General features: G+C 36.0%; 1 protein-coding gene across 9 annotated transcripts in view; it reads left to right on the top strand.

The window, feature by feature from the left end:
* The window catches only part of LOC147386958 (uncharacterized), a 58243-nt gene that overhangs the window by 17706 nt on the left and 18542 nt on the right, over positions 1-21995 (top strand). For 3 of the 9 annotated variants that reach the window (XM_086422201.1, XM_086422200.1, XM_086422199.1), the window contains 18 exons: positions 1880-1945; positions 10031-10148; positions 10264-10373; positions 10503-10598; positions 12446-12572; positions 14249-14316; positions 16026-16112; positions 16205-16357; positions 16929-17024; positions 17355-17414; positions 17514-17635; positions 17727-17814; positions 20052-20156; positions 20239-20343; positions 20425-20477; positions 20601-20664; positions 20765-20899; positions 21803-21915. In XM_086422201.1, the coding sequence (XP_086278327.1) occupies positions 1880-1945; positions 10031-10148; positions 10264-10373; positions 10503-10598; positions 12446-12572; positions 14249-14316; positions 16026-16112; positions 16205-16357; positions 16929-17024; positions 17355-17414; positions 17514-17635; positions 17727-17814; positions 20052-20156; positions 20239-20343; positions 20425-20477; positions 20601-20664; positions 20765-20899; positions 21803-21915 (1766 nt within the window). The remainder of the gene's footprint in view (positions 1-1879; positions 1946-10030; positions 10149-10263; positions 10374-10502; positions 10599-12445; positions 12573-14248; positions 14317-16025; positions 16113-16204; positions 16358-16928; positions 17025-17354; positions 17415-17513; positions 17636-17726; positions 17815-20051; positions 20157-20238; positions 20344-20424; positions 20478-20600; positions 20665-20764; positions 20900-21802; positions 21916-21995) is intronic. The other 6 variants (XM_086422207.1, XM_086422204.1, XM_086422206.1 and 3 more) reach the window with 4 other exon arrangements.

Raw genomic sequence — 21995 nt, 5'->3', positions numbered from 1 at the left:
GTTTGGTCTTTAAGGCGAAGTACTCTTGGGCGAGCGTATCATAGCTAAACCTCTTTTGGTTTTCTGTTCCGTCCTTCAGTTCAAGCGCTCCTTCAAGCCTTTCACATTCAAGTGATTGAAGATTAAAGGCCTCACTTATGATCCCTTCACCAAGAAGACGACACCTACCCTTACTGCCGTACTTACAACAACCATTAACATGCCAACAACCAATACCTTTTGCATATCAACTAGTTTTCTGCTAGTTTCTCTTAGAAACCTTCAACAATGCCTTGGTTTCGTTCCCCTCGTTTTCAATCGATAACCCTACTTTAATCCCACATCCAACATGTGCTCCAACAACCTTCCTACCACCTCCTCTATCTATTCTTGTCTTGTCCCTTCTTTCAATTCCCCCTTCTTCTAGCAAATTAGAGCTATCTTCCTCTACTTTGCATAACTCCCCCATTCGAGAACCTCCCTAGGAATTACCCCCCCGATGTACAAATTAGGTTCTTTCCGAACCACAAGCATTAACAAACATCCAATCTGCCAACTTCTATTCATACCTCAATTGGAATTTGGAAACGACTTCAGGATCCCATGGACGAATGATGCTAAGGAAATTACCACAAGAAGCAAGCAGGTCCTCAGCCCAAATTTCTTGATACATACACCAAGGCCAACCCCACCTTCGATCACCTTGGCCATCCATTTCGAACCAACTGAGGGCAGCACATACTAAACCCCCACCATTGAACCATCTCGCCACATACCATCTTTAGATTTTCCCACAGATGACAAAACAAGGACAAGACCTTCCCCTGTAGATTGGTTAGAACCAACCCATCGTTTGCTACTCCTTCATTACATAATCTGGAACCGGAGCCTGCACGATATAGGGAAGCAACTCAACCATAGGAAGCCCCTCAAAGGACCCATCGCGACATGGGCCTCTGCCCAGCTCAAATTAGGGTTAGTCCCTTATGAGTTTTGTAATTTTGAGCCTCATCAATTCAACCAATACCCACAGCCCGTTCCACGATCTTTAAACCGACTTGCGGTTCGGCCCGATTACTAAGGACAAAACTTCACTATACTTCGAACCCTTTTTAGGAAGCACCATAGCCACATGAGCACCGCACGATTGAACACCTCCGTATATATATTTCAAGCTAACTAGAGATTTTGACATGGGCGAACAATTGTCTTCCAACACAAATAGAGGTTGTAACTCAAGATATCAAGACAATTGACTTGATTGAATATGTGGCTCTAGATAGAGTTTAATGCAAAAGACCTTATATTTGGGAAAATGACATTGAAGTCAAAAAGTATATTTAATGCATTTATCTGAGCTGCAACTCATCCAAATTTCTAGAAAACATTTTCTGTTGTTATTCCTTAAATCAACCAAATTTTCCTTAACTTGCATCTTTATGCCGACGATACAAATTCATCTTTTTTTATGTAAAAGAGTGTGATAGTTTGCGGCCCAATTGATGTGACTACACATTTCCAATTGGACTTGTTCATACATCTGAAGTTTATCTCTGCATAGAAATGTCTACATACAATCTCTAATGCTTATGAATATTATGTTGAGGATCATTGTGTCATGCTTGCATCTTCTGTCCGGGCATAAACTGATAACTGTTTTAGTGTATAATGAAGTATTTTTATCTTAAAGTGCTAGCAAAGACAAGCAAGAATATATAGTGTAAATGCAGCTGTGCTTGTTGTAGTCTTTTTTGATGACTTATCAATACCTCCCTCTTTATTTCCCTTTGTCTAGTTTATTTTCAGTAGTTCATGCTTAGTTCTATGCAGGTAATGCCTAACCACGAGTCAAACAATGATTTCAGATTTGTCTCACAAGCAATTTTTTTTTTCATATCAGGCATCATCTGGTCACTATGCCATTGGGCTGAAGATCTTAAATCAACTTGTGTCCGAGATGAATCAGGTTGGTCTTGCCTTAGTTTGAAATAACTCTATAGTAATCTTATTTGACTATGGAAAAACAACGTACTATGCTCTTAATTGTGACCAAGCCTATCATAATTCTCAAAGATAAATCCTTGGGTATATAGAAATAAGTAATCCATAATTGTGAACTATCATTGTTTTGGACAAATCTTTTAATTATTGTTCATATGCTTACATTTCCTTGTAATTAATTCAGATTGTAACCATGAGTCTATGGAAGCTTGAACATGGATATTGTGTTTTACATTTGATCTTACCTTTTGAATGCTATTACTGGGATATTTTTCCCCGATATGGTTGAATTTAGTGCAGAGAGTTTGTCTACCAAGACTTTTTTATGCTTGAAAAAGTTTTGAAATGTTACTATATTAATCCTTCCATATGAAGGTCAGTTAGAATTAAAAGAGAATTGTTAATTCTATTAATTAGCCCTAATTAGGCTATAAGTATTACATAAGAGAAATAAAGAAGTAAAAAGACTAAAATAACCCTACGGACTTATTTAACATTCCCCCTCAAGTTGGTGCGTGGATATCAACAATGCCCAACTTGGACAAGACATCTTCAAAGGAGGTTTTCCTAACACCTTTAGTAAGAACATCAGCAAGTTGTTGAGAGGTAGGAACAAAAGGAGTACAAATCTGTCCAGAAACTATTTTTTCTCTAATGAAATGACGATCAACTTCTATGTGCTTCGCTTTGTCATGCTGAACCGGATTTGCAGCTATGTTAATAACTGATTTATTATCGCAATATAGTAAGAAGGGGACCGGCACAGGAAGACATAAATCAGCTAGTAAGATTTTGAGCCACAACAACTCGCATACTCCAAGTGCCATGGCTCTGTATTCTGACTCAGCACTTGACCGAGAAACCACATCCTGCTTCTTACTACACCAAGTTACCAAGTTACCATCAACTTTAGTATAATACCCAGAAGTAGACCGTCTATCAGTCACTGAACCAGCATAATTTGCATCTGTCCATGCCTCAATGCGAAGATGACCATGATTGTTGAATAAAATACCTTGACCAGGACATCCCTTAAGGTATCTAAGAATACGGTAAACAGCAGCAATATAAGATGTTCGAGGCGAGTGCATAAACTGACTTACAACACTAACAACATAGGCAATGTCAGGATGAGTCATAGACAAGTAGATCAATTTTCCCACAAGATGTAATAGGTAAAAGACCTTGACCAGCTATGGAAGACAAAGAACCATCTGCTAGGCGAACCTTGTGATGACCAGAGCAAACACTATACGTTTGAAAAAGGGAGGACATACCGGTCATGTTATCTGAGGCACCAGAATCAATGATCCATGGTGAGGAAGTGGTGGAAACATTGTTTGCAGATGCAAAGGTACCTGAGTGAGCGAAGGTAGAAACCGACTGAGATGAAGTCTCTATTTGATTGAAAAATTTTCTGAACTTGTTAAGCTCAGCTTGGGATAGAGATACCGAGTCCGATAAGGATGTAGTAACTGAAAGAGGTGCTGAATCAGTAGTCGACTGAGAAACTATATGAGCTGAAGATCGTTGAGACTGTTTACGTTGCTGATTAGGATGACCATGAAGTGCATAACATCGAGCTTTCACATGACCTAACTTTCCACAATCATCACACTTATGTCTTTGACGGGTAGGCATAGACCCACTGGGGGGTTGTGGAGAAGATAGACGAGTAAGCATAGTAGAATGATCCCTTGAAGAATGAGGTAGGACAACTGCACGACAACTCTCATCCGCTAAGACATATGAATAAGCAGTCTGTAGCGACGGAAACGGATCCATACCCAATAAATGAACTCGCGCATACTCAAATTCGTCCCGAAGACCCGTTAGAAACTGAAAAATCCGATTCTTATCCAGAATTGACGAATATAATGTCTTATCAAGATGATCTTTCCAAGTATAGGATGAGGAATAGGAAGTCAGCTCTTCCCACCTAGCACATAGCTGTGAGATATAAGTAGTAACTGAAGAGTCTCCTTGGGAAAGATGAGAAATCTCACGTTCCAAATTGAAGATCCTGACATTATTATGACGTTGTGAGTAAATACTCTTTGCGAAATCCCATATCTGTTTTGCTGTTGAGGAAAACATAAAACCAGCCGCAATGTGTGGTTGCATAGAAGTAACCAACCAAGAACGGACCATAGAATCATTAGCAAACCAATGGGAGTAAGAACTATCAGTCTATGTAGGTTGTTTGTCTGTCCCAGTTAGATAACCGATTTTCCCTTTGCCACCAATGAACATTTCAACTGATCGTGCCCAAAGGAGATAATTAGGACCATCTAATTTTACGGTAGTGATCTGAATACTTGGAAAATCGGTTGGGTGAGATGAAAGACCCACTTGATCCATTATTATTACCAGTAATCGAGGAAGAAGATGTCTCAGAGGCCATCAAATAGTCTGAGTACTCTGATTGGACGATAGTTCGAGTAAGATTAGGGCACAACTCCCTAGAATAAAGTGACCGCAGCATCCTAAAGGTGACAATACACGATCGGAAGAGACGTTAAGGTTGATTAACCACTGTTGTGGGTTACCTAAGCGGTCATTCTCGCAAGCATAGAGACTCGAGGTAATATTGTTGTTATAACAAACCCAAACAGCACCTTGCTGTAATCAAATGCTTCCGTAGGTATTCAAAAACACTGTTGCCACTCCCAAATAGTTCTTACGATGATCAAAAAATAAGAAAAAAAATCTACTGCTGTGATCTCAAGACTTATAACACAACATATCAGTCACCTATTAACGTTAGCTGATGAAAAACAATCACTTGCTGTGATTAAAAAACTAATCAGAGTCACCCACTACTGTCGCACAAGGTAGAACCTCGCTAGCTGTGATTGGAAACATCCAGACAGTTACCCACTGGTGTCGCACAGGGCAGAGAGGCCACCTAAAGGTGTCGTCTGCTCTAAATACAGCACCTGCTGTGATCGTAAGGCTCAAACAGTCGCCTATTAGCGTCGTTTGAGGCAGAACAGCCACTCACTGTTGTTGGCTGTTAAGAAACTTTCTTCTACTGTGATCGCAGGTGTTAAACAAGACTATGTTTGGTGTCGCAGGGCTTAAACAAGGTCATTGTGGGTGTCGCTGATCTCAAACAGCACCATAGCTGTGAATACAGCCTGATCGCAGGCTCTCTACTGATATTAATCCCTATCTCATGCTTCGATTAGGGGTATACTGAGATGGAGAACCCCTGCAGGGTGATCTGAGTTGAAAAACAACGTGAAGTTAGGGTGCGATGGGATTTGTTGCAGAAGAAGTTCGATGAAGGTAGAGAAGGCAGCTCTGATACCAAGTTAGAATTAAGAGAGAATTGTTAATTCTATTAATTAGTCCTAATTAGGCTATAAGTATTACATAAGAGAAATAAAGAAGTAAAAAGACTAAAATAACCCTACAGACTTATTTAACAAGGTCTTTTGGTACTTTTCAAAAACAAACAAGGATATTAGTACCATGATGTAATTCCATGACATAGAAGTATCATGTTCCATACAAGACTATCTTTTAAGTTAATGGAACTTATCAACCTTGCCCATCTTATAGACAAGAAAGTGGTGGATACCTCTTTTGGGGTCAACGTTATACACAATAGAGATGATGGTGATCTACTTCCATATCCAATTTTGTTTGGAATTTTTTTGAGAGCCTGGAATATCTGGCAATGGCATGATTGGACATCTCCCATGCTGTCCATATAATTATTCCATTTATTTATTTATTTTTGATTGGTAATTATTCCATTTATCTCTGCACCCTGTCCCCAAGGTCATGTGCATTATTTGTGAGGGGCACTTCATTTAAGCTATTCTTTCCTTCAAGTTCAGCTCCTGATCTTATTTCATATGAAAATGTGGACTATGGTGGTTATTAGATGACATGGTGTTCTCTTATTGGTCGTTACATCTTTCTAGGCTCTTCTCTCCCCCTCTTTCTCTTTTGATCGATAAGCCTGTTTTTATTGAGATCAGTAACTCGATGATGGGGTTGATTGAACCCAGTCTCTCTCTCTTGATCGGTAAGCCTGTTTTTACTGAGATCAGTAACTCGGTGGTGGTGGGGATTGAACCTAGGTCTATGGTATCATTGCCCTTAGACTTCTATTTTCTTATCTCTTGGAAGTGTAAGAAACAAGGTACTGTTTCAAATTCCACAATGGAGGTGGAATCTAAACCTATCTCTTTTGCTTGGTGAAGTTGTTTGGCTTCATCACCTCTTTGCTGATTTTGGATTTCATCTTTTATGGCCAACACCTTATATGGTGACACTACCAATGTGGTTAATAGTTCCACCAATCTGGTATTTAATGAAGGAATGAGGCAAATTGAATTTGACTCGTACTTTATTGGCAACAAGGATGGTGTTGGCCTAATATCTCTTCCTTAAGCATTCTCCCACCGACCAAATTATTCACTAAAGCTATGCCATGTATACTACGTAACTCCTTAGTCGACAAACTGATGCTACTTGACAATTGACATCGGTTGGAGGGCTAGTGTGAAGATAATGGGGTAAAATAGTTATTTATTTTTTTATGTTGTACCATAAATTGGATGTGCATTACACCTAATCCTATTTACATTAAATTCGCACAAAGATATAAAAAGAATTGTGAGATCAATTTGGGAGTTAGGTACTTAGGATTTTCCCTTCATACTTTTATTCTTTTCTTCTTTTTGTGAGATCTTTAGCGTTTTGAATTAGCTTTTTCTAGAATTTCTTGATCGTTGCCAGTTTTAGGATGAGTGAGTCAGAATGTTGTTGAAGTCGGTAATATTTTGCTGTGGCATGAAGATCAAGCGATCCATTTTCTTAAGATGGTTGAAGCAAGGGGAATGGTACTTGGAAATAAAGCTTGCAAAGACAAATGAAGGGAATCTAAGAGACATATAACTTGCAATATAGTATTATCTTTGCAGTAAATCGTTAAAAAATGTTCCGCAAAATACTCTTTTTCTGCATGTCCACATGATTCCCCACAATGGCTTCTTGATGAGACACTTTTGTTTGTATGAAGGAAGAAGTGTATGAGCGGTGACACAACGAAAGCCCTTAAAGTTTAATAAAAGTTGCTAATACAATACATGGACTCCTTGAACTTATTCAATCTAAAACTTAATTGTTGAAGATCCACCAGGTATCTTGGTGGATATGTCCCAGCTTCATGCTGTAACAAAGTTGGGCATGAAGGATCATGTGGCCAACTTTTTGGCTAGTGTTAGAAGAAATGAATCTTGAATGTTCTTGGAAATCCAATACCTCTCCCTCTAATGCTAGGTCCGCCATCGTCATAATAGTTGATCACATGACTCCAACTGATCTAGATATGTTCACAACTCATGGGAGTTGGGTGTCTACAACTGAGGAAAAATGTTGTAAATTGGGTATGACTTATAGGTTTTACAAAATGAGAAGTTTTGGTGATGAAAATAATTTGGAATTTTAGTTTTGTTTGGGGTTAAATTTTGGTATTCATTGGAAAAGAACAATTTGGTCATTTTTGGAGAATAGAAGCGTTTATATTCAATGGGAGATCTAATGGCCAGTAATTAGCCAAGTGTTGAGGCTTTATTGTGGGCGATGCAACATGCATTGCGGATCAAGTGGAAGATTCTCAATTGACATAATACATGAATTATTATATATAAAAATTAAATCATACCTTTTAATTATCTTTATCAATAATAAATTTATCTGAATCTCATGAAGAACGATAGAACTGCAATCGCTATCGTAATTTTGGATCTTTACCTTAGATATCCCAAACTTTAATACACCAAGTACCTATAGGTATGCTCAAGAATTAAATGAATAAAATCTTTTACAGAGAAAAATAAGAGATTGTAGATAATAAATTGTTGTAGGGTTGTTTTCAAATAGGAAGGTCCCCTACTTATATTATATATGGGATTGAGAATCAATTTCTATAATTATAAATGTTTCAAAAGTTGATATAGTTTAACGGATAAAACCCCTTACATGCATGCATATGAAAAATGTGATTTTATTAAGGAGAGACTCACATGAATGCCTGCATGAGATAATCCTAATAAAGTTTGGTTTAATAACGAACTGCGTGGATGCATGCATAAGGTTTTAAATTGTTCTATTTAATGAATAAAATTTTCATATAAATTCCATGCACTAAATAATTTGGTTTCAAATTTATTTTCACCCTTGTGTAAATGTGTGCACGAGGTTTTGTCTTCATAGAATGACCCAAGCTATTTTTAGAGGCATGCATGTATTTCTTTTAATGAGAAACATGCATGAGATCTTTCCTTTATTGCAAAATTTTTATTTCTCCATTTATGCGTGGTTTTCAATCTTTAATTAAATATCAAAACCAAATTAAACAACTCAATCTCTTATTCTTCTTTATGGTAAAACTCTCACACGTATTAATAAATGTAGACTTTGAGGTGGAATCTCCATGGACTACGGGTATGTACCTATGTCCAATGCTATCACGCAAGCACCATCAAGTCGTTGTACTCTGCCCCATAATCGATACTCAGTGTACTAAAACGAAATCACCCACACATGTAATCACATTGTGATCCTTCCACATTACTCAAGTATCATTCAATATTAGATCATTTAGATTTTCAGGATCATTAAGAGTTCTCCCACCATCGTCGTGCATGTGAGAGCCATGAAAAATGTGTTATCCCCAATATCACTTCCTATGGTCCTGGTCAAAATTCGAGGTTTACAAGGTTCCGATGTATTTGGATTTCTTTCATGGACCTACCATGGTCCAAAGTCACCTACAATGTTGCCTCAGGACAAAAACATTCATATTTTATGAATGCTAAAACTAGTTACCCATAGTACATAATGTTGCATGATCATACTATTTCATTATAAGGCTCTCTGTTGTACCTTGAAAGGGTTGCCTATGAATCCATTTAGGGACCACGCTTTACATAGTTCATGGATGAAAAAGATTGACTAAATCAGAGAGCAATTTCCTCCAAAAAGTCTTCGCCTTAAAGTTGCATAGGCGTCTTTTTGTACATTGTGGTTCTCCCCTTGTTTGCAAGCAAACACACATTATTCTCAATTAATCTTTATATTTCTTCTTATTTCTGAAAAATCAAGTTAGATGTCAGTTGTAGTTTGAATCAGTTTTCATCATAATTTCTTCATCAATACTGCATCAATTGGGATTTTCTTAATTTGATAAAATTTCCAACTTTAATTGTTTACATAATTGAACACATAGTGCTGTCTCAGGTTTTAATTTAGGAAAAATAAGTAATTTACCTAGTTCTTTGAGTAAAAGCACTTACATCCCATAGTCAAGGAATTTCCACCTAATTAGTCATTAAGTTTTCTCCTGCCACTTTTCTATGTACTGGATCAATTATGGATAAAGAATGTGTACCTTTTATAGCTTGTTTTCTGTTTACCTTATTTATGGTGCATCAGGCATGCATTCTATGGCTGTTGCACTGTGATTTAGGAAACTATCTCAAGTTTTAATTTGTAGAAGACCTCACTCTTTAGTATTGGACAAGACACGATATGATTTTTTGTGTGTGTATTTCTATATGTTTTATGAGCCTATCTTCTCTTTAATGTGAAAAATATCCAACTTCTACTGTTTATATAGTTAAACAAATGACAAGTAACTAGTGTTAACGATATGTAAACGACATATTGTATGAGCCTACCTTCTCTTTATTGTGATAAATATCCAACCTCTAATATTTATATTGTCAAAAGATTTTTCTAGTGCTTAATGATACGTAATTTTAGGTAGTTCTATGAGTGAAAGCTCTTCTGTTGCATCCCATAGTTGTGAATTAGCCACTTAGTTCTTATTTTATCTTCCACTTGTTAGTGCACCGGCTTAATTATGGATAAATTATTGGTCCAACAGTTTTAGCTTGATCACTATATCATTGATTTTTCTGTTATTTAATTTTTTCCGTGCTGAATTTTTTCCATATGTTCTTTTGCATTGAACTTCTGACTATTAAGTGACATCCCCTGATATATCTTTTGACTTTTGAATTATCAGCCTAATCCAAGATTGCCTTCAACACACAATCGAAGGGTGGCATGCTCTTTCAGAGATCAATCTCTGTTCCAAAATTTTCAGATTTCCCTAACATCGTTGCGTCAACTTAAAAATGATGGTAAAATGCACTTCTTAGTTTTTTACTGAGAGTAAGATTGTTCTAATTTTTGTGTGATTTTTATGCTTGATTCCTCGGTGACTCGAGATATTTTGATCCTTCATGTGATGTGCAGTTGGCAGCAGATTGCAGGAACTTGCGCTCTCTCTTTCACTCAAGTGTTTGTGTTTCGATTTTTTGGGGACATCTTTGGATGAAAGTTCTGAAGAGTTTGGTTCTGTCCAGGTAAAAATTAGCAGTTAAATGATACATTCATTTCACTTGGTCTTCTGGTTTTAAGTGTGACACATTGAGTCGTGAAATTATTTTCTTTATTGAACTATGAAAGCTTCAATCACTCTGGTTATCTCACAGATTCCGTCTTCTTGGAGGCCAGTCCTGGAGGATCCTTCAACTCCGCAGATATTTTTTGATTACTATGCAATCACCAAGCCCCCTCTTTCAAAGGAGGTTAGATTATAGTAGTCTTCACTATCAGTCTGTTTTTTGTGGTTGTTCTTCTTTCAAACTTCTTTTCTCATCTATCTCAGTCTATTAAATGTCTTAACTCTCAATGTGTTTAATGTATAATTCACCACATATTATTCTCTGTGTTTTATTTCTGGTTTTGATTAGTCTTGGTACTTGCTTAGAAGCTAGTTCAGTTAATTGATGCACTATTTTGTTTATATTTCTTGCTTGGTAGGTCTTCTTGATTTGTTTTAGCTTTCTCTTTCTTTTAATAAATTCTGTATTTATTAGAAAAGAGGAAGATTTAGCAATAGAAAAAAGATAGATTCAAGTACTTCATTTTTCTTTGTGATTGCATGCACAAAAGTGGTTGTTTACAAGCTAAGAATCTGAAAAATAAGATTATGTCTTGCCCAAATGCTGAAGTCTTCATCATCAGTTTGATCGACTTCAATTTTTTCTTCTTTTAATAAATTCACCTAGTCTGCGATGTTCACTTTTCCTGTTAAGTCATGACCATCGTGAAAAATATTATATTGCATTGGAATGTATGCCTGGTACATACTGCTTTTCTAACATTACAATATGAGACATTCTTGGAGTTAAATGCTTCTGTTGGTGCTGGTTTGTATCGGAATGTTTCGGTTTGTATTGGTATGTGTCGAAATGTTTTGAATCAAAAATTTCGAAAGAAAACCAAAACCAGAAAAAGAGAAAAATTCAGAAAAAACAATGGAGTCTTCAAAAAAACAAAAAATTGAATGATATCAAAAATTTTTGTAAAAAGGCAATGCAATCTCGGCATAATATATTTTAGTCATTTTGAAAATCTGTTTTTTCGGCAGAGAAAGAGTTATATTTTAAAGAGGCGTTCTCAAATGAAATCTAGGAAAGAACCTATGATCTCTGATTAAAATCAGATGCTTTATCCATTAGGCCATGAGTGTTTGATAGCTTATTGAAAGTTGTAGCATTAAACTTACCTTAACACAATCTAAGTTAGTGTATTCACAGCATATTAAGAGTGTATGAACATGAAAAAATGTATATACTTGATATAAATAGTTGTAAGTCATTTCATAATCTAAAACACACACACACACACACATATATAGGGTGGTGTTTGGAGGCCCTAAGGAGAGCCAAACATTGTGCCAAATATTTTTTCAATGTATAGGTTAGAGGTTTCAGAATGGGCTGATTTTTTGTGAGGATGATCTCTATGATGAGGAGTTCATCCTCACCAAAAATCAGCCTATTCCAAAACTTCTAACCTCATCAAAAGTGGTTTATAAAAGTTGGACGGTTCACAAGTCTTCAACTTGTAAACTAGGGTTAGAAGTTCGGAAAGAGCTGATTTTTGGTGAGGATGATCTCTTCACCATAGAGATCATCCTCACAAAAAATCAGCCCATTCTGAAACTTCTAACCCCTATTTTCAAAAATGTTTGGCTCTCTTTAGGGTCTCCGAATGCTTCCCATATATATATAATTTTTTTTAACATTATAATTATAATTTTATGAATATTTTAGAATGTTTTGTTTTGTATTGGTGAATGTTTCGATTTTTTTTCCTTCCTCGAAACATTCGTCCAAAATTACATTTTAAACCTTGATCAAGATTATTATGATAAATTAGTGAAATAAATGGCCAAAAATTAGACCTTGGGTTTTCATTTTGTCAATCGTTGGCAGAGTTGTAAATGTTATAATTGGTAATGTATAATCATTAACGATTCACTTGTTTCTTGTTGGATTATTTCATTTAAGATTTGTATCATGGTTTCTCTTTTGTAACTCTGAAGGTTCTTGACTGTTCTTATGGTATGTGTTTTTCTTATTTCTAGGCATTGGAGTGCTTAGTGAGACTGGCTTCTGTTAGACGCTCTCTTTTCACAAACGATACTGAGCGGTCAAAGTTTCTGAGTCATCTAATGACAGGAACGAAAGAAATTCTGCAAACGGGGTTAGGTGGTATTTTATTTCACGAATACACTGTTGTTCTTTGTCTATATCGCTTCTTTGAGTTGTTCATGATATAATACTGAACTTGTTATCAGTGGTAGTTTTATTTTTTATTAGTCTTATTTTAGTTATTTTAGTGATCATGTGCTTAATTCTTTTGTTTGTTGAGATGAATTTACTCCCATCCATACTATATGCCTACCTTTTGTCTTGAGTATCATTTGAATAGTTACAGGGACTAGTCTAGTGTGGTATAAGTAGTTCTCATTCTCTCTCTCTCTTCGCCTTTCTGTCCCACATTCGAGGTCTGATTATTTGCAAGGATTATCTTCTAATCACAAAGATCATCCTCACAAAAAATCAACTATTTCTGAAACTTTTTACCCCATCAAAAGTGGATTAGAAACATTCTGGACTAACCATTTCAACACAAACTTTAAGCCAATCCATATGTGCACTTGGGCGATTTATTGTGGGATATCTCCTCCCAGCCCGGAATCCCCATTATTAGTGCTATTTCAACCCTTGAAGAACCAACTAAATTCTTCTTTTTTTTTTCTTTTTCTAAATCATCTTCCTTGGGTTATGACCTAAGAATTCAACATGGTATCAAAGTGTTGTTGTATGTTTGTTGAGGGAATCTATGGTGAGTTGTTAAGCTGTATATCCCCCAAATAGATCATAAAGATTCTAATGAAAGTTGCAAATTAGTGCTCCAGAAGTCGTCAAACCCTAGATCAACTCAGGGTTTTGTTTTTCTTCTGATTTTTCTCTCAGTTTTGGATTCGGTTGTTTGATACATGTCTACTTCAGGGGGAGTATCTAGTTTTGTTCCTCCTTCAGTTCCACTATCAAAGATTAGTTTGTTGTCACATAGCACTCACGCAGACCATTACCCTTAGTTATACATCACCACTATAAAGCTCGATGGGATGAATTACTTGGAGTGGAAGACTTCCACTGAGATATATGTTAGTTTATTCCACGTGGTTCTCTATGAACTTTAGATAGGCAAGTTGTTGTAATTGAAAGGTTAGATGATTCCTTTTTACATTTCTCCTTTGTGACTATTTTTTCCTTGGAATCTTCATGTATCATTGAAACAGATTTTGTGTGTATGGTCCCTTAAGATGGCTATGCCTGTTGTCGAAATCAAACCAGCAAGGATTCTGCGATTCCAAGATTGAATATCAAATTCACTAGAAGAATAGTGGACTGAACGAGAGGTCATCACTTGGGGCAGAAATGTTCGACAATGACTAACAACTTAATGACTTGTTTTTTGCTCCTGACACATGATGCCCCAATTTGATTAACAATGGTTCTGAATTTACTTGATTCTTATGCAAAGCCGACCCCAAATCTTTGGGATAAAGCTTTGAGGATGTGAATGATTTGATTTCTGCTCTATCCTTGATGATTATCCTTCCCACCATTCTTGTTTCCTCCAGTATCACTTTGTGGAAATACGATTTTGCATGTAACATTCTCTAATACATAAACCTCTGTGCATGTGAAGTTTGTTGATTTTTTAGCAGCATTTGGAAGTTATTGTCATACGACGGAAGTATAAAAGAGTATACTCTAATAAATAAATATATTGCCGTGCAGAATGCCTCTTAGGGTGCTTGTGTTTTTATTATAATGTATTCTGTTTTGTCTCTTATGTATTTGGACTGACTTAGGCCTTGCTGATCATGATAATTACCATGAGTATTGCCGTCTCCTTGGGCGCTTCAAAGTGAATTATCAGGTAACCTTTTCTTCTTGTATATCATTTCCCTAATTCGTGATTGATACCTTTTTCCTGTTGTGCCGTGGATATTCATTGATACTTGATATTGGTGTAACACATCTGGAATTCGACTAAACACATTATTCTAGTTTTCTTAGAAGGAAAAAAGGCCTGACAAAGAATTGTAGGATACCAATGCAAGCAATCCAAACTGTTCATAAAGGAACTAGAAAACCTAAAGGAAAATCTTCTTCCAATAATCCTTTGACAGTACTATTTTGACCTATATGTGTAGGAAAATTTAAACACTAGAAGCCAATTTGTGGCCTACAGGTTAAAAGGATGGGAAGATGAGAAGGGAAAAAAAAGAAGGGGGGGGGGGGGGGGGTGATGTATACATAGCTAATTTAAGTCCCAAGTAACAAATCACTTCTATCTATAGAGAGTAACCTAAATAAATATATTCAGGTTCACCATACTACTATTAAATTCGGTCATTAGTCCTACTAGAGCTCGCCGCTTCTTGGGGTTAAGGGGGTAAAAATGAAAAAGTAATAAAGTTGGAAGGGTATTATTACAAATATTTGAGGTTAAGGGCGGCAAAAGAGGAAAAATAATAAAGTTGGAGAGGTATTATTACGGAAGGGGAGAAGAGGAAAGACAATAAAGTGGGTTAAAGAGGAAAGATGGTAAAGTTAGAGGGGTATTATTGAAAAAGGGGGTAAAAAGAGGAAAGAGATAATGTAGTTAAGGGCGAAAGGTGCAAAGGCCTCCTAGTGTTTGAGGCGCACACCTAAGTGAACTAAGACACGATAAAATTATAAAAATTAAATAGTGGAAGGTTGGTTCTAGATATTTTAAAATTATAACATGTATAAATATGAGCTTGTACAAGCAAGTTAAAGTATTCAACACTTCAAGAAGAAGAGCAATCAACAGTAAAAGAAAAAGTATAGAGGAATAAGGAGAATAAAAATAAGTAAAAGTAAGCCAACAACATCTATTGTTGCTGGCTTGTTGCTATGACAGAACAACAACTATAGCTATCAATGGGTGGGTTTTGGTCAGGTTTGGTTGAGCGCTAACCATACCCTAAAAAGGTGGGCTCAACCTTAGACTAGCCTAATACCCTTATTAGTCCTAAGTCAACTAAGTCCTAATGGGCTTGGGCTGAGTAAAAATCACCAAATTGTTCACAATCACCAAAAAATTGAACTTTTCAAATAAATTTTGTTTTGTTTGTAAAAAGTATAAGATCAAATATGAAATTAGTGTCTTAAGTAAATAAATTAATTCATTTTTAGTGAGGTGCATGCCTGGTGCACCTTGACTAAGGCGTAGTTAAGGCGTGTGCCTCACTTAAACTGCCTTGTCTCACATGTTTTAAGGCACCTTTGGTCCGCCCTGCCTTGAGGCATGCTGAGGCCCATTAAGACGCTCGCTTTGACTACACTGGAAAAAAAGTAAAATTGGATGGATATTATTGGGGGGGGGGGGGGGGGACAATAAAGCTGAAGGGGATGAAGAGGACAGGCAATACAGTGGCTGAATGAGATGTTTATCCCCCACAAAACTATAGTAAAGGGGGACCCACCATTGCGTTTTACATAGATTGATGGATTTCAAAAGCTATTATTTAGTAAATAGTTACTCACAGTGTCATACATGTACGAGCGTGATCATATGGTTACTCACAGTTATTATAATTGTGGAATTATGGTGTACAGTTGTCAGAGCTTGTGAATATGGATGGCTACAGTGATTGGATCCGCTTAGTAGCAGAATTCACATTGAAGTCTCTGCAGTCTTGGCAGGTTTGCCAGTGATATTCATTCCTATTCAGTATCATTCAGAAGAACGTTACATGACATTTAAAATCAATTTTGTTCTGTTGTTTCTTTTTCAGTGGGCCAGCAACAGCGTATTCTACCTTTTAGGGCTATGGTCAAGATTGGTGTCATCTTTACCTTATTTGAAGGGCGACACACCAAGTCTGTTGGATGAATTTGTGCCTAAAATAAATGAAGGTTTTATCACGTCAAGATTTGACTCTGTGCAGGTACTCTGACATGTATTTGTTTCAAGGGTAAATTACACTTGTACCACTATGGTTTGGCATAATTCTTTGTCGATCCCCCTAATGTTACATCAATTGCACTTACCTCCCTACAATTGCACTTATCTAATGGGTTCACTTACCCCCCTTTCGTCTACTTGCTGTCAACCAAACAGTTAAAAAATGATTTTTTTACTTTTTATAAAGGCCATTTTATCCCTTTTTAAATATTATTCTTTTTAATAAACAAAAATATCCCTGTGAAAAAAATGGGTTTACTTGTGAATGCTTAGACAGTGACATTTTTATAGTTTTTTAAAATTTAATTTTTTTAATAAAAAAAGATAAAATGAGAGGGGAAAATAGTAAAATAACATCTGAACTCTAAGATCGTGTGTGAAAGGGAAGGTAAGTGCAATTGTCAAAATGTTAGAGGCCCAAAATGGAATTATGCCAAAGCACAAGGGGTCAAAGTGTAATTTACCCTTTGTTTCAATTTGCAGGCTAACATACCTAGACTTCCCTTTGAGCGATTGAGAATTTTGTATCATTTCTTTGCTGCATGTTGTTGCAGGCTGAATTTTCTGATGACCTCTCTGAGAATCCACTGGACAATGTTGAACTTCTTCAGGATCAGCTAGACAGCTTACCATCCCTTTGCAGATATCAGGTTCGGACATTCAGACAGAAATCTATCAGCACATCAATTTTAGAATAATTTCAGAGAGCTTCTATTGCCACACCAACTTTTACTTATGGCACCCGAAGATTTGTGCTAATTCTTTTGTGATTTACATAAATTGGCGTGGCGTTAGCAAAAGTTGGTGTGGCAACAGAATCTCTCTAATTTAGTTTGCCTCTGCTGGAAAAAACTGTTCCATTTTTTCGATTGTATTTCAATTCTTGATTCCACCATTGCAATTATCTTCATCTCATCTATCTATTAATCTTAATCTGTTGATCTTAAGGGCTTCTAAGACGATATTGTTTTGACTTGCAGTATGAAAGCAGTAGTCTGCATATTATAAAGATTATGGAACCTATTCTGCAAATGTATACGGTATATATAATGTGCTCATTTGATTGAATGAGACATCAGTGAACTTTTCTATGGGAAAGGGTTTATTTTGCATCAACTATGGTTATTTTATTTTTATAGGAAAAATCAAGACTCCAGACTGGTGGAGATGTCAGTGAACTCTCAGTGATTGAAGCAAAACTTGCTTGGATGGTTCATATTATTGCCTCAATTCTTAAGACCAAACAATGTACTATTACAAGGTATGAGGGCTTCCTTCAAAGTTAACACAAGTATTTCAAGTGGGCACCATATTTATTTTTCTTTTTTGGGTTTTTTCCTTTTGATTTTCAGTGCAGAATCACAAGAACTAATTGATGCAGAACTTGCAGCACGTGTTCTGCAGTTGATAAAGGTTATGGACAGTGGATTACTCACTCAGGTATCACCAATAAGAAAGAACTTATATTTTAATTTATTTTATTTATTTAATTTTTTTTTTTTTTTTGCAAAATCATAAGCCAGCAAGGATATGAGATGAGATGATATGGTTTTTGTTGAGGATGATCTCAACCATGAAGATCATTCTCATTAGGAAATTAATCCATTTCAATGTGTTATGGACCATTTGCTTCCCTGTTGACATTGACTCCTCACCTGATTTGGTTAGAAATTTCACAAAAGAAATCATCCTAACCGAAAATTAGCTCTGGACTCGTCTCCATTCGCATCCTTTTGCCATGTGTCATTTATTGCAGCACAAACTCTTTTGCTTTGTCGAAGAATGCAGACCCACCTTATATTTCCACATCTAGAATCCAACTTATATTATTAAAATGATAGAAACTAAGCCATTACGGTGAGGAAAAGATTAGTTCAGAGGGAGAAGAGGAAGCAGGGATTGGAATAGAAATATCATTTCATTCGTTGTTAGTCTATACTTCTTATTCATACTTGCTACTTGAACTCTTGCTTGTAAGTTCCGCAGGAATTTCATGTTGGACGATCCAACCATATAGCGAGTTATCCTCACCAAAACTATCAGTGTTACTAAAATCAGTCCCTAATATCTCTAATCATATGAAAAGTTGATATGAACTAATGATTTAATTTAACTATCCAGATTTTCTCAATCCAAAGTGAACTTTTTCATGTTTGGAAAGTCGAAATGGTTTGATATGTTTTGAGGATGCTCTCCACAATATGGTTAACTCATTGTATGTTTGTATCATTCAACATGATATTCATGTGGGTCGTACAGGCGGATTGAGTATGGAGTAACGCTATTTATACACAATTTGGGGTTGGCAATACGAGTCCAGTTCTGCCATTCGACTTTATCAAGAGTTATATCTTCTGTCAAGGTGGCTACAACTTAGGCCTTTCATTTATTTAATATTTCTCCTCATGATCAGAGAGTTAATTACTTTGTGTCGTCGATTAATTGACTTCATCAGTGTAGCATCTTCCATCACTGATGATACAGAGTCAAAACACTGTGACATCTTCTGTTTCAAAGGGGAGAGAGATGATGCAACTTGGACTGGGGTTCTCTTGTTTCAGTACAATAGACCAACTCAGGGCCAATGTTTTTCTAATTTCACCATAACTAAAACTTGGTTCTCTCCACCACACCACATGCTAATTTCATTGCCATGCACACGTCCTTGGTGATGTTCATATAACCCTCAAACCTCCCTTATCTAGGATACATAAGGGTGAAGGTGGGGTTTTGAACTTAGTTTTGTGGTAATACTCCTTTTTGTTGTTGATATATGTAAGGGTGAAGGCAGGGTTTTGATCCCAGGTATGTGGTATTAATACTCACAAAGTTTGCCAACATATCCAGTTGGTACCTTTTAACCTCATGACTTTTTTCTTCATCATTATTAGTGTTGACCCCCCCACCCCCACCCCCACGCACCAAAAAAAAAAAACATCTACACACAATCTTCATATGGCCGGCCTTGTCACCAAGCCTCTTTGGTTTCATGACCTTGATCAATGCTATTCTGGAATGCCGAACACATTTTATACGATCTGACATCCATCTCCCATGTATTAGCAAAGACATGTTGAGGGCCCTAGATATCACTGCCGTGTCTTTTAGAGCATCCAACTAGGATTTCTCAACAAAAGACCGTGGCTCTGGACATGATTGACTGGAAGAAAATGATTTGTGTAGCCGATCCCAAATCTTTAGGATAAGGATTATGGTGAACTGGGAACTCTCAACTATTCCACTTCTTTCACTTCTCATGCTTGAAGATTGAAAAGTTGTTTTGAGAAATAAAATCCACAACTCTGTTTTTATTAATTATGTGACATTAGTATATCACCAATAATCAACTAAGAAGTGTCAAAATGTCTTTTTGGCTTAGGTTTTTTCAAGGTATTTCAACAAGCGAAAGTATGTTCATCCCATAAAACATTTTGAATGGGTAACTAAGCTATTTGGTCATGTCTCCATGATTGAAAAAAGACTAGGATAGACATGTTGAATGTGTTTCTTTTCACGATCACTACTGGTACCTCCTCTTGGAGTTTTATCACACAAATTTAAAATTAAAAGTTCCCCTTGAGAATTTCAAAATTAAATTTAATTCATTTCCCATTTGTCTTAGATGCTTTCATCCATGTTTCAGAATGCATTAGTCTTCATCATTGATTTCTTGGCAGCGATATTGTGAATTAAGCAAACAAAGACTTGATCGTGCAATTCTCACTTTCTTTCAACATTTTCGTAAGTCCTATGTTGGTGACCAGGCAATGCATTCTTCTAAGGTAAAGGAAACTACTGTTTTTTCTTATCGAACAAGTTAAATTTTTGTCTTAATCCTTGGTTTTTTTTTAATCTTTGTTGCAGCAGTTGTATGCCCGATTGTCTGAGCTTCTTGGACTCCATGATCATCTACTATTACTAAGTGTGATTGTTGGAAAAATTGCTACAAATCTCAAGTGCTACACGGAGGTGAGGGTTCAGCTCTTATTTCTCTTTACTTGATTTGTTCTATCAGTTCACATCATGCCATAGTTTTGTACCTGTATACAGAGTGAGGAGGTCATGGATCACACACTAAGTTTGTTTTCAGAGCTGGCATCTGGGTTGGTTTTATTACCTTAAGATTTTATTAAGAGAATTTAACTCTTTTTTTCGTCTTAAAGAGAAAACTTTGATATATTTACCCTAATAGTTCCTATTTGCTGGACTATTGTAATTTTGGGCAGATATATGACTGGGAAGCTGCTTCTGAAGTTGGATACAATTAAATTCATGATTGGGCATCATACTGTAATTTCAGTTCTCATAAATTTGAATTCTATTAATTTCTTCTTCTGTACGTGTGTGCAAATTTTGTTTAACACCTGGTTTCACGGTCTTATATTTTCAGAGTGAACAATTTCCGTTTTTAGAAGAACGTAGATGCTCTCGCAGCAGAACAACCTTCTACTACACTATTGGCTGGTTAATCTTCATGGAGGATAGCCCTGTGAAGTTTCGATCTTCTATGGATTCTCTTTTGCAGGTATATCAGTTGATGTTTTCTAACCTCTATATTAAAATGAAGTCTGTTACGGTTCTTTTTCAAATATGGTTTTTTATTCATTCAAATTGTATGAATTGACATTGTTAATATTACTTTTATGCGAGTATTCATTTTTTATGATTTAATATAATTACCATGAAACTGTTGGTGGATTTTTTTTTCAACATATTAGTAAATTGGTGGGCACGACCAAGGTTTAAAATGTTGTTTTGGATGAATGTTTCTGTCAAGGAGAAAAACAATACATTCATCTATACCAACCGAAACTTTCTGATTTTTCCAAGACATGTAAATTTATAGGATGCCAATAATACACATTTTGACAACCATATGTTTTATGGATAGCTCATTTTTTTCCACGTAATGCACACTATCAACATGCTAATAATACACTAAATTGTCTTGCATTAAAATAAGTTCATGTTTTTTTTTTAATGGAGATATCTTCACTCTTTTTTTCTTGATGGTATGGTAATCACCTCTATAACAATGAAACTATGTTTTCTAATGGCATTTTGAGACCAATTGAATCTTACCTACATTGCCACGCATATGGCAAGGCACTTTACCAAATAAATATGTGATATATTCAAAGATATTTTATATTCGGTTTATTTATTTATTTGTCATTAATATGATTTGAGGATCTGTTAGGTTATGACTGTACATTTTTTCTGAGGTATACAATGTACTAAAATTAATGTATTCTAAGAAATATCTTAATATAAGGAATAAATACATACATGTCAGCATACCTAGTTATTGGTACTTGGTGTGTCTGGTATATCATACCTGTGTTGGGACCGGAACTCGTATTGATGATTTGGTTTCTTTCTTTTGGCTTTGGCATTTACTCTTGGAATGGTGTTTATGGTACTTTAGGTTTTCATCAGATTGGAATCAACACCTGATGCTTTGTTTCACACTGATACTGTGAAATATGCACTGATTGGGTTGATGCGGGACCTTAGAGGAATTACAATGGCAACAAATAAGTGAGTTCTCAAGTCATTTCTGTAATTGCAATTTGTGAAACATTTCGTTAATTTCTCTATCTTTCTGTTTTTCTTTTCCA

Source organism: Akebia trifoliata, chromosome 14 (assembly GCF_017979445.1).
Source record: "Akebia trifoliata isolate Shusen 1 chromosome 14, ASM1797944v1, whole genome shotgun sequence".
NCBI classification, from domain to species: Eukaryota; Viridiplantae; Streptophyta; class Magnoliopsida; order Ranunculales; family Lardizabalaceae; genus Akebia; species Akebia trifoliata.
Note: the sequence above shows the minus strand (reverse complement) of the source record. Positions and strands in the feature narration are given on the sequence as shown.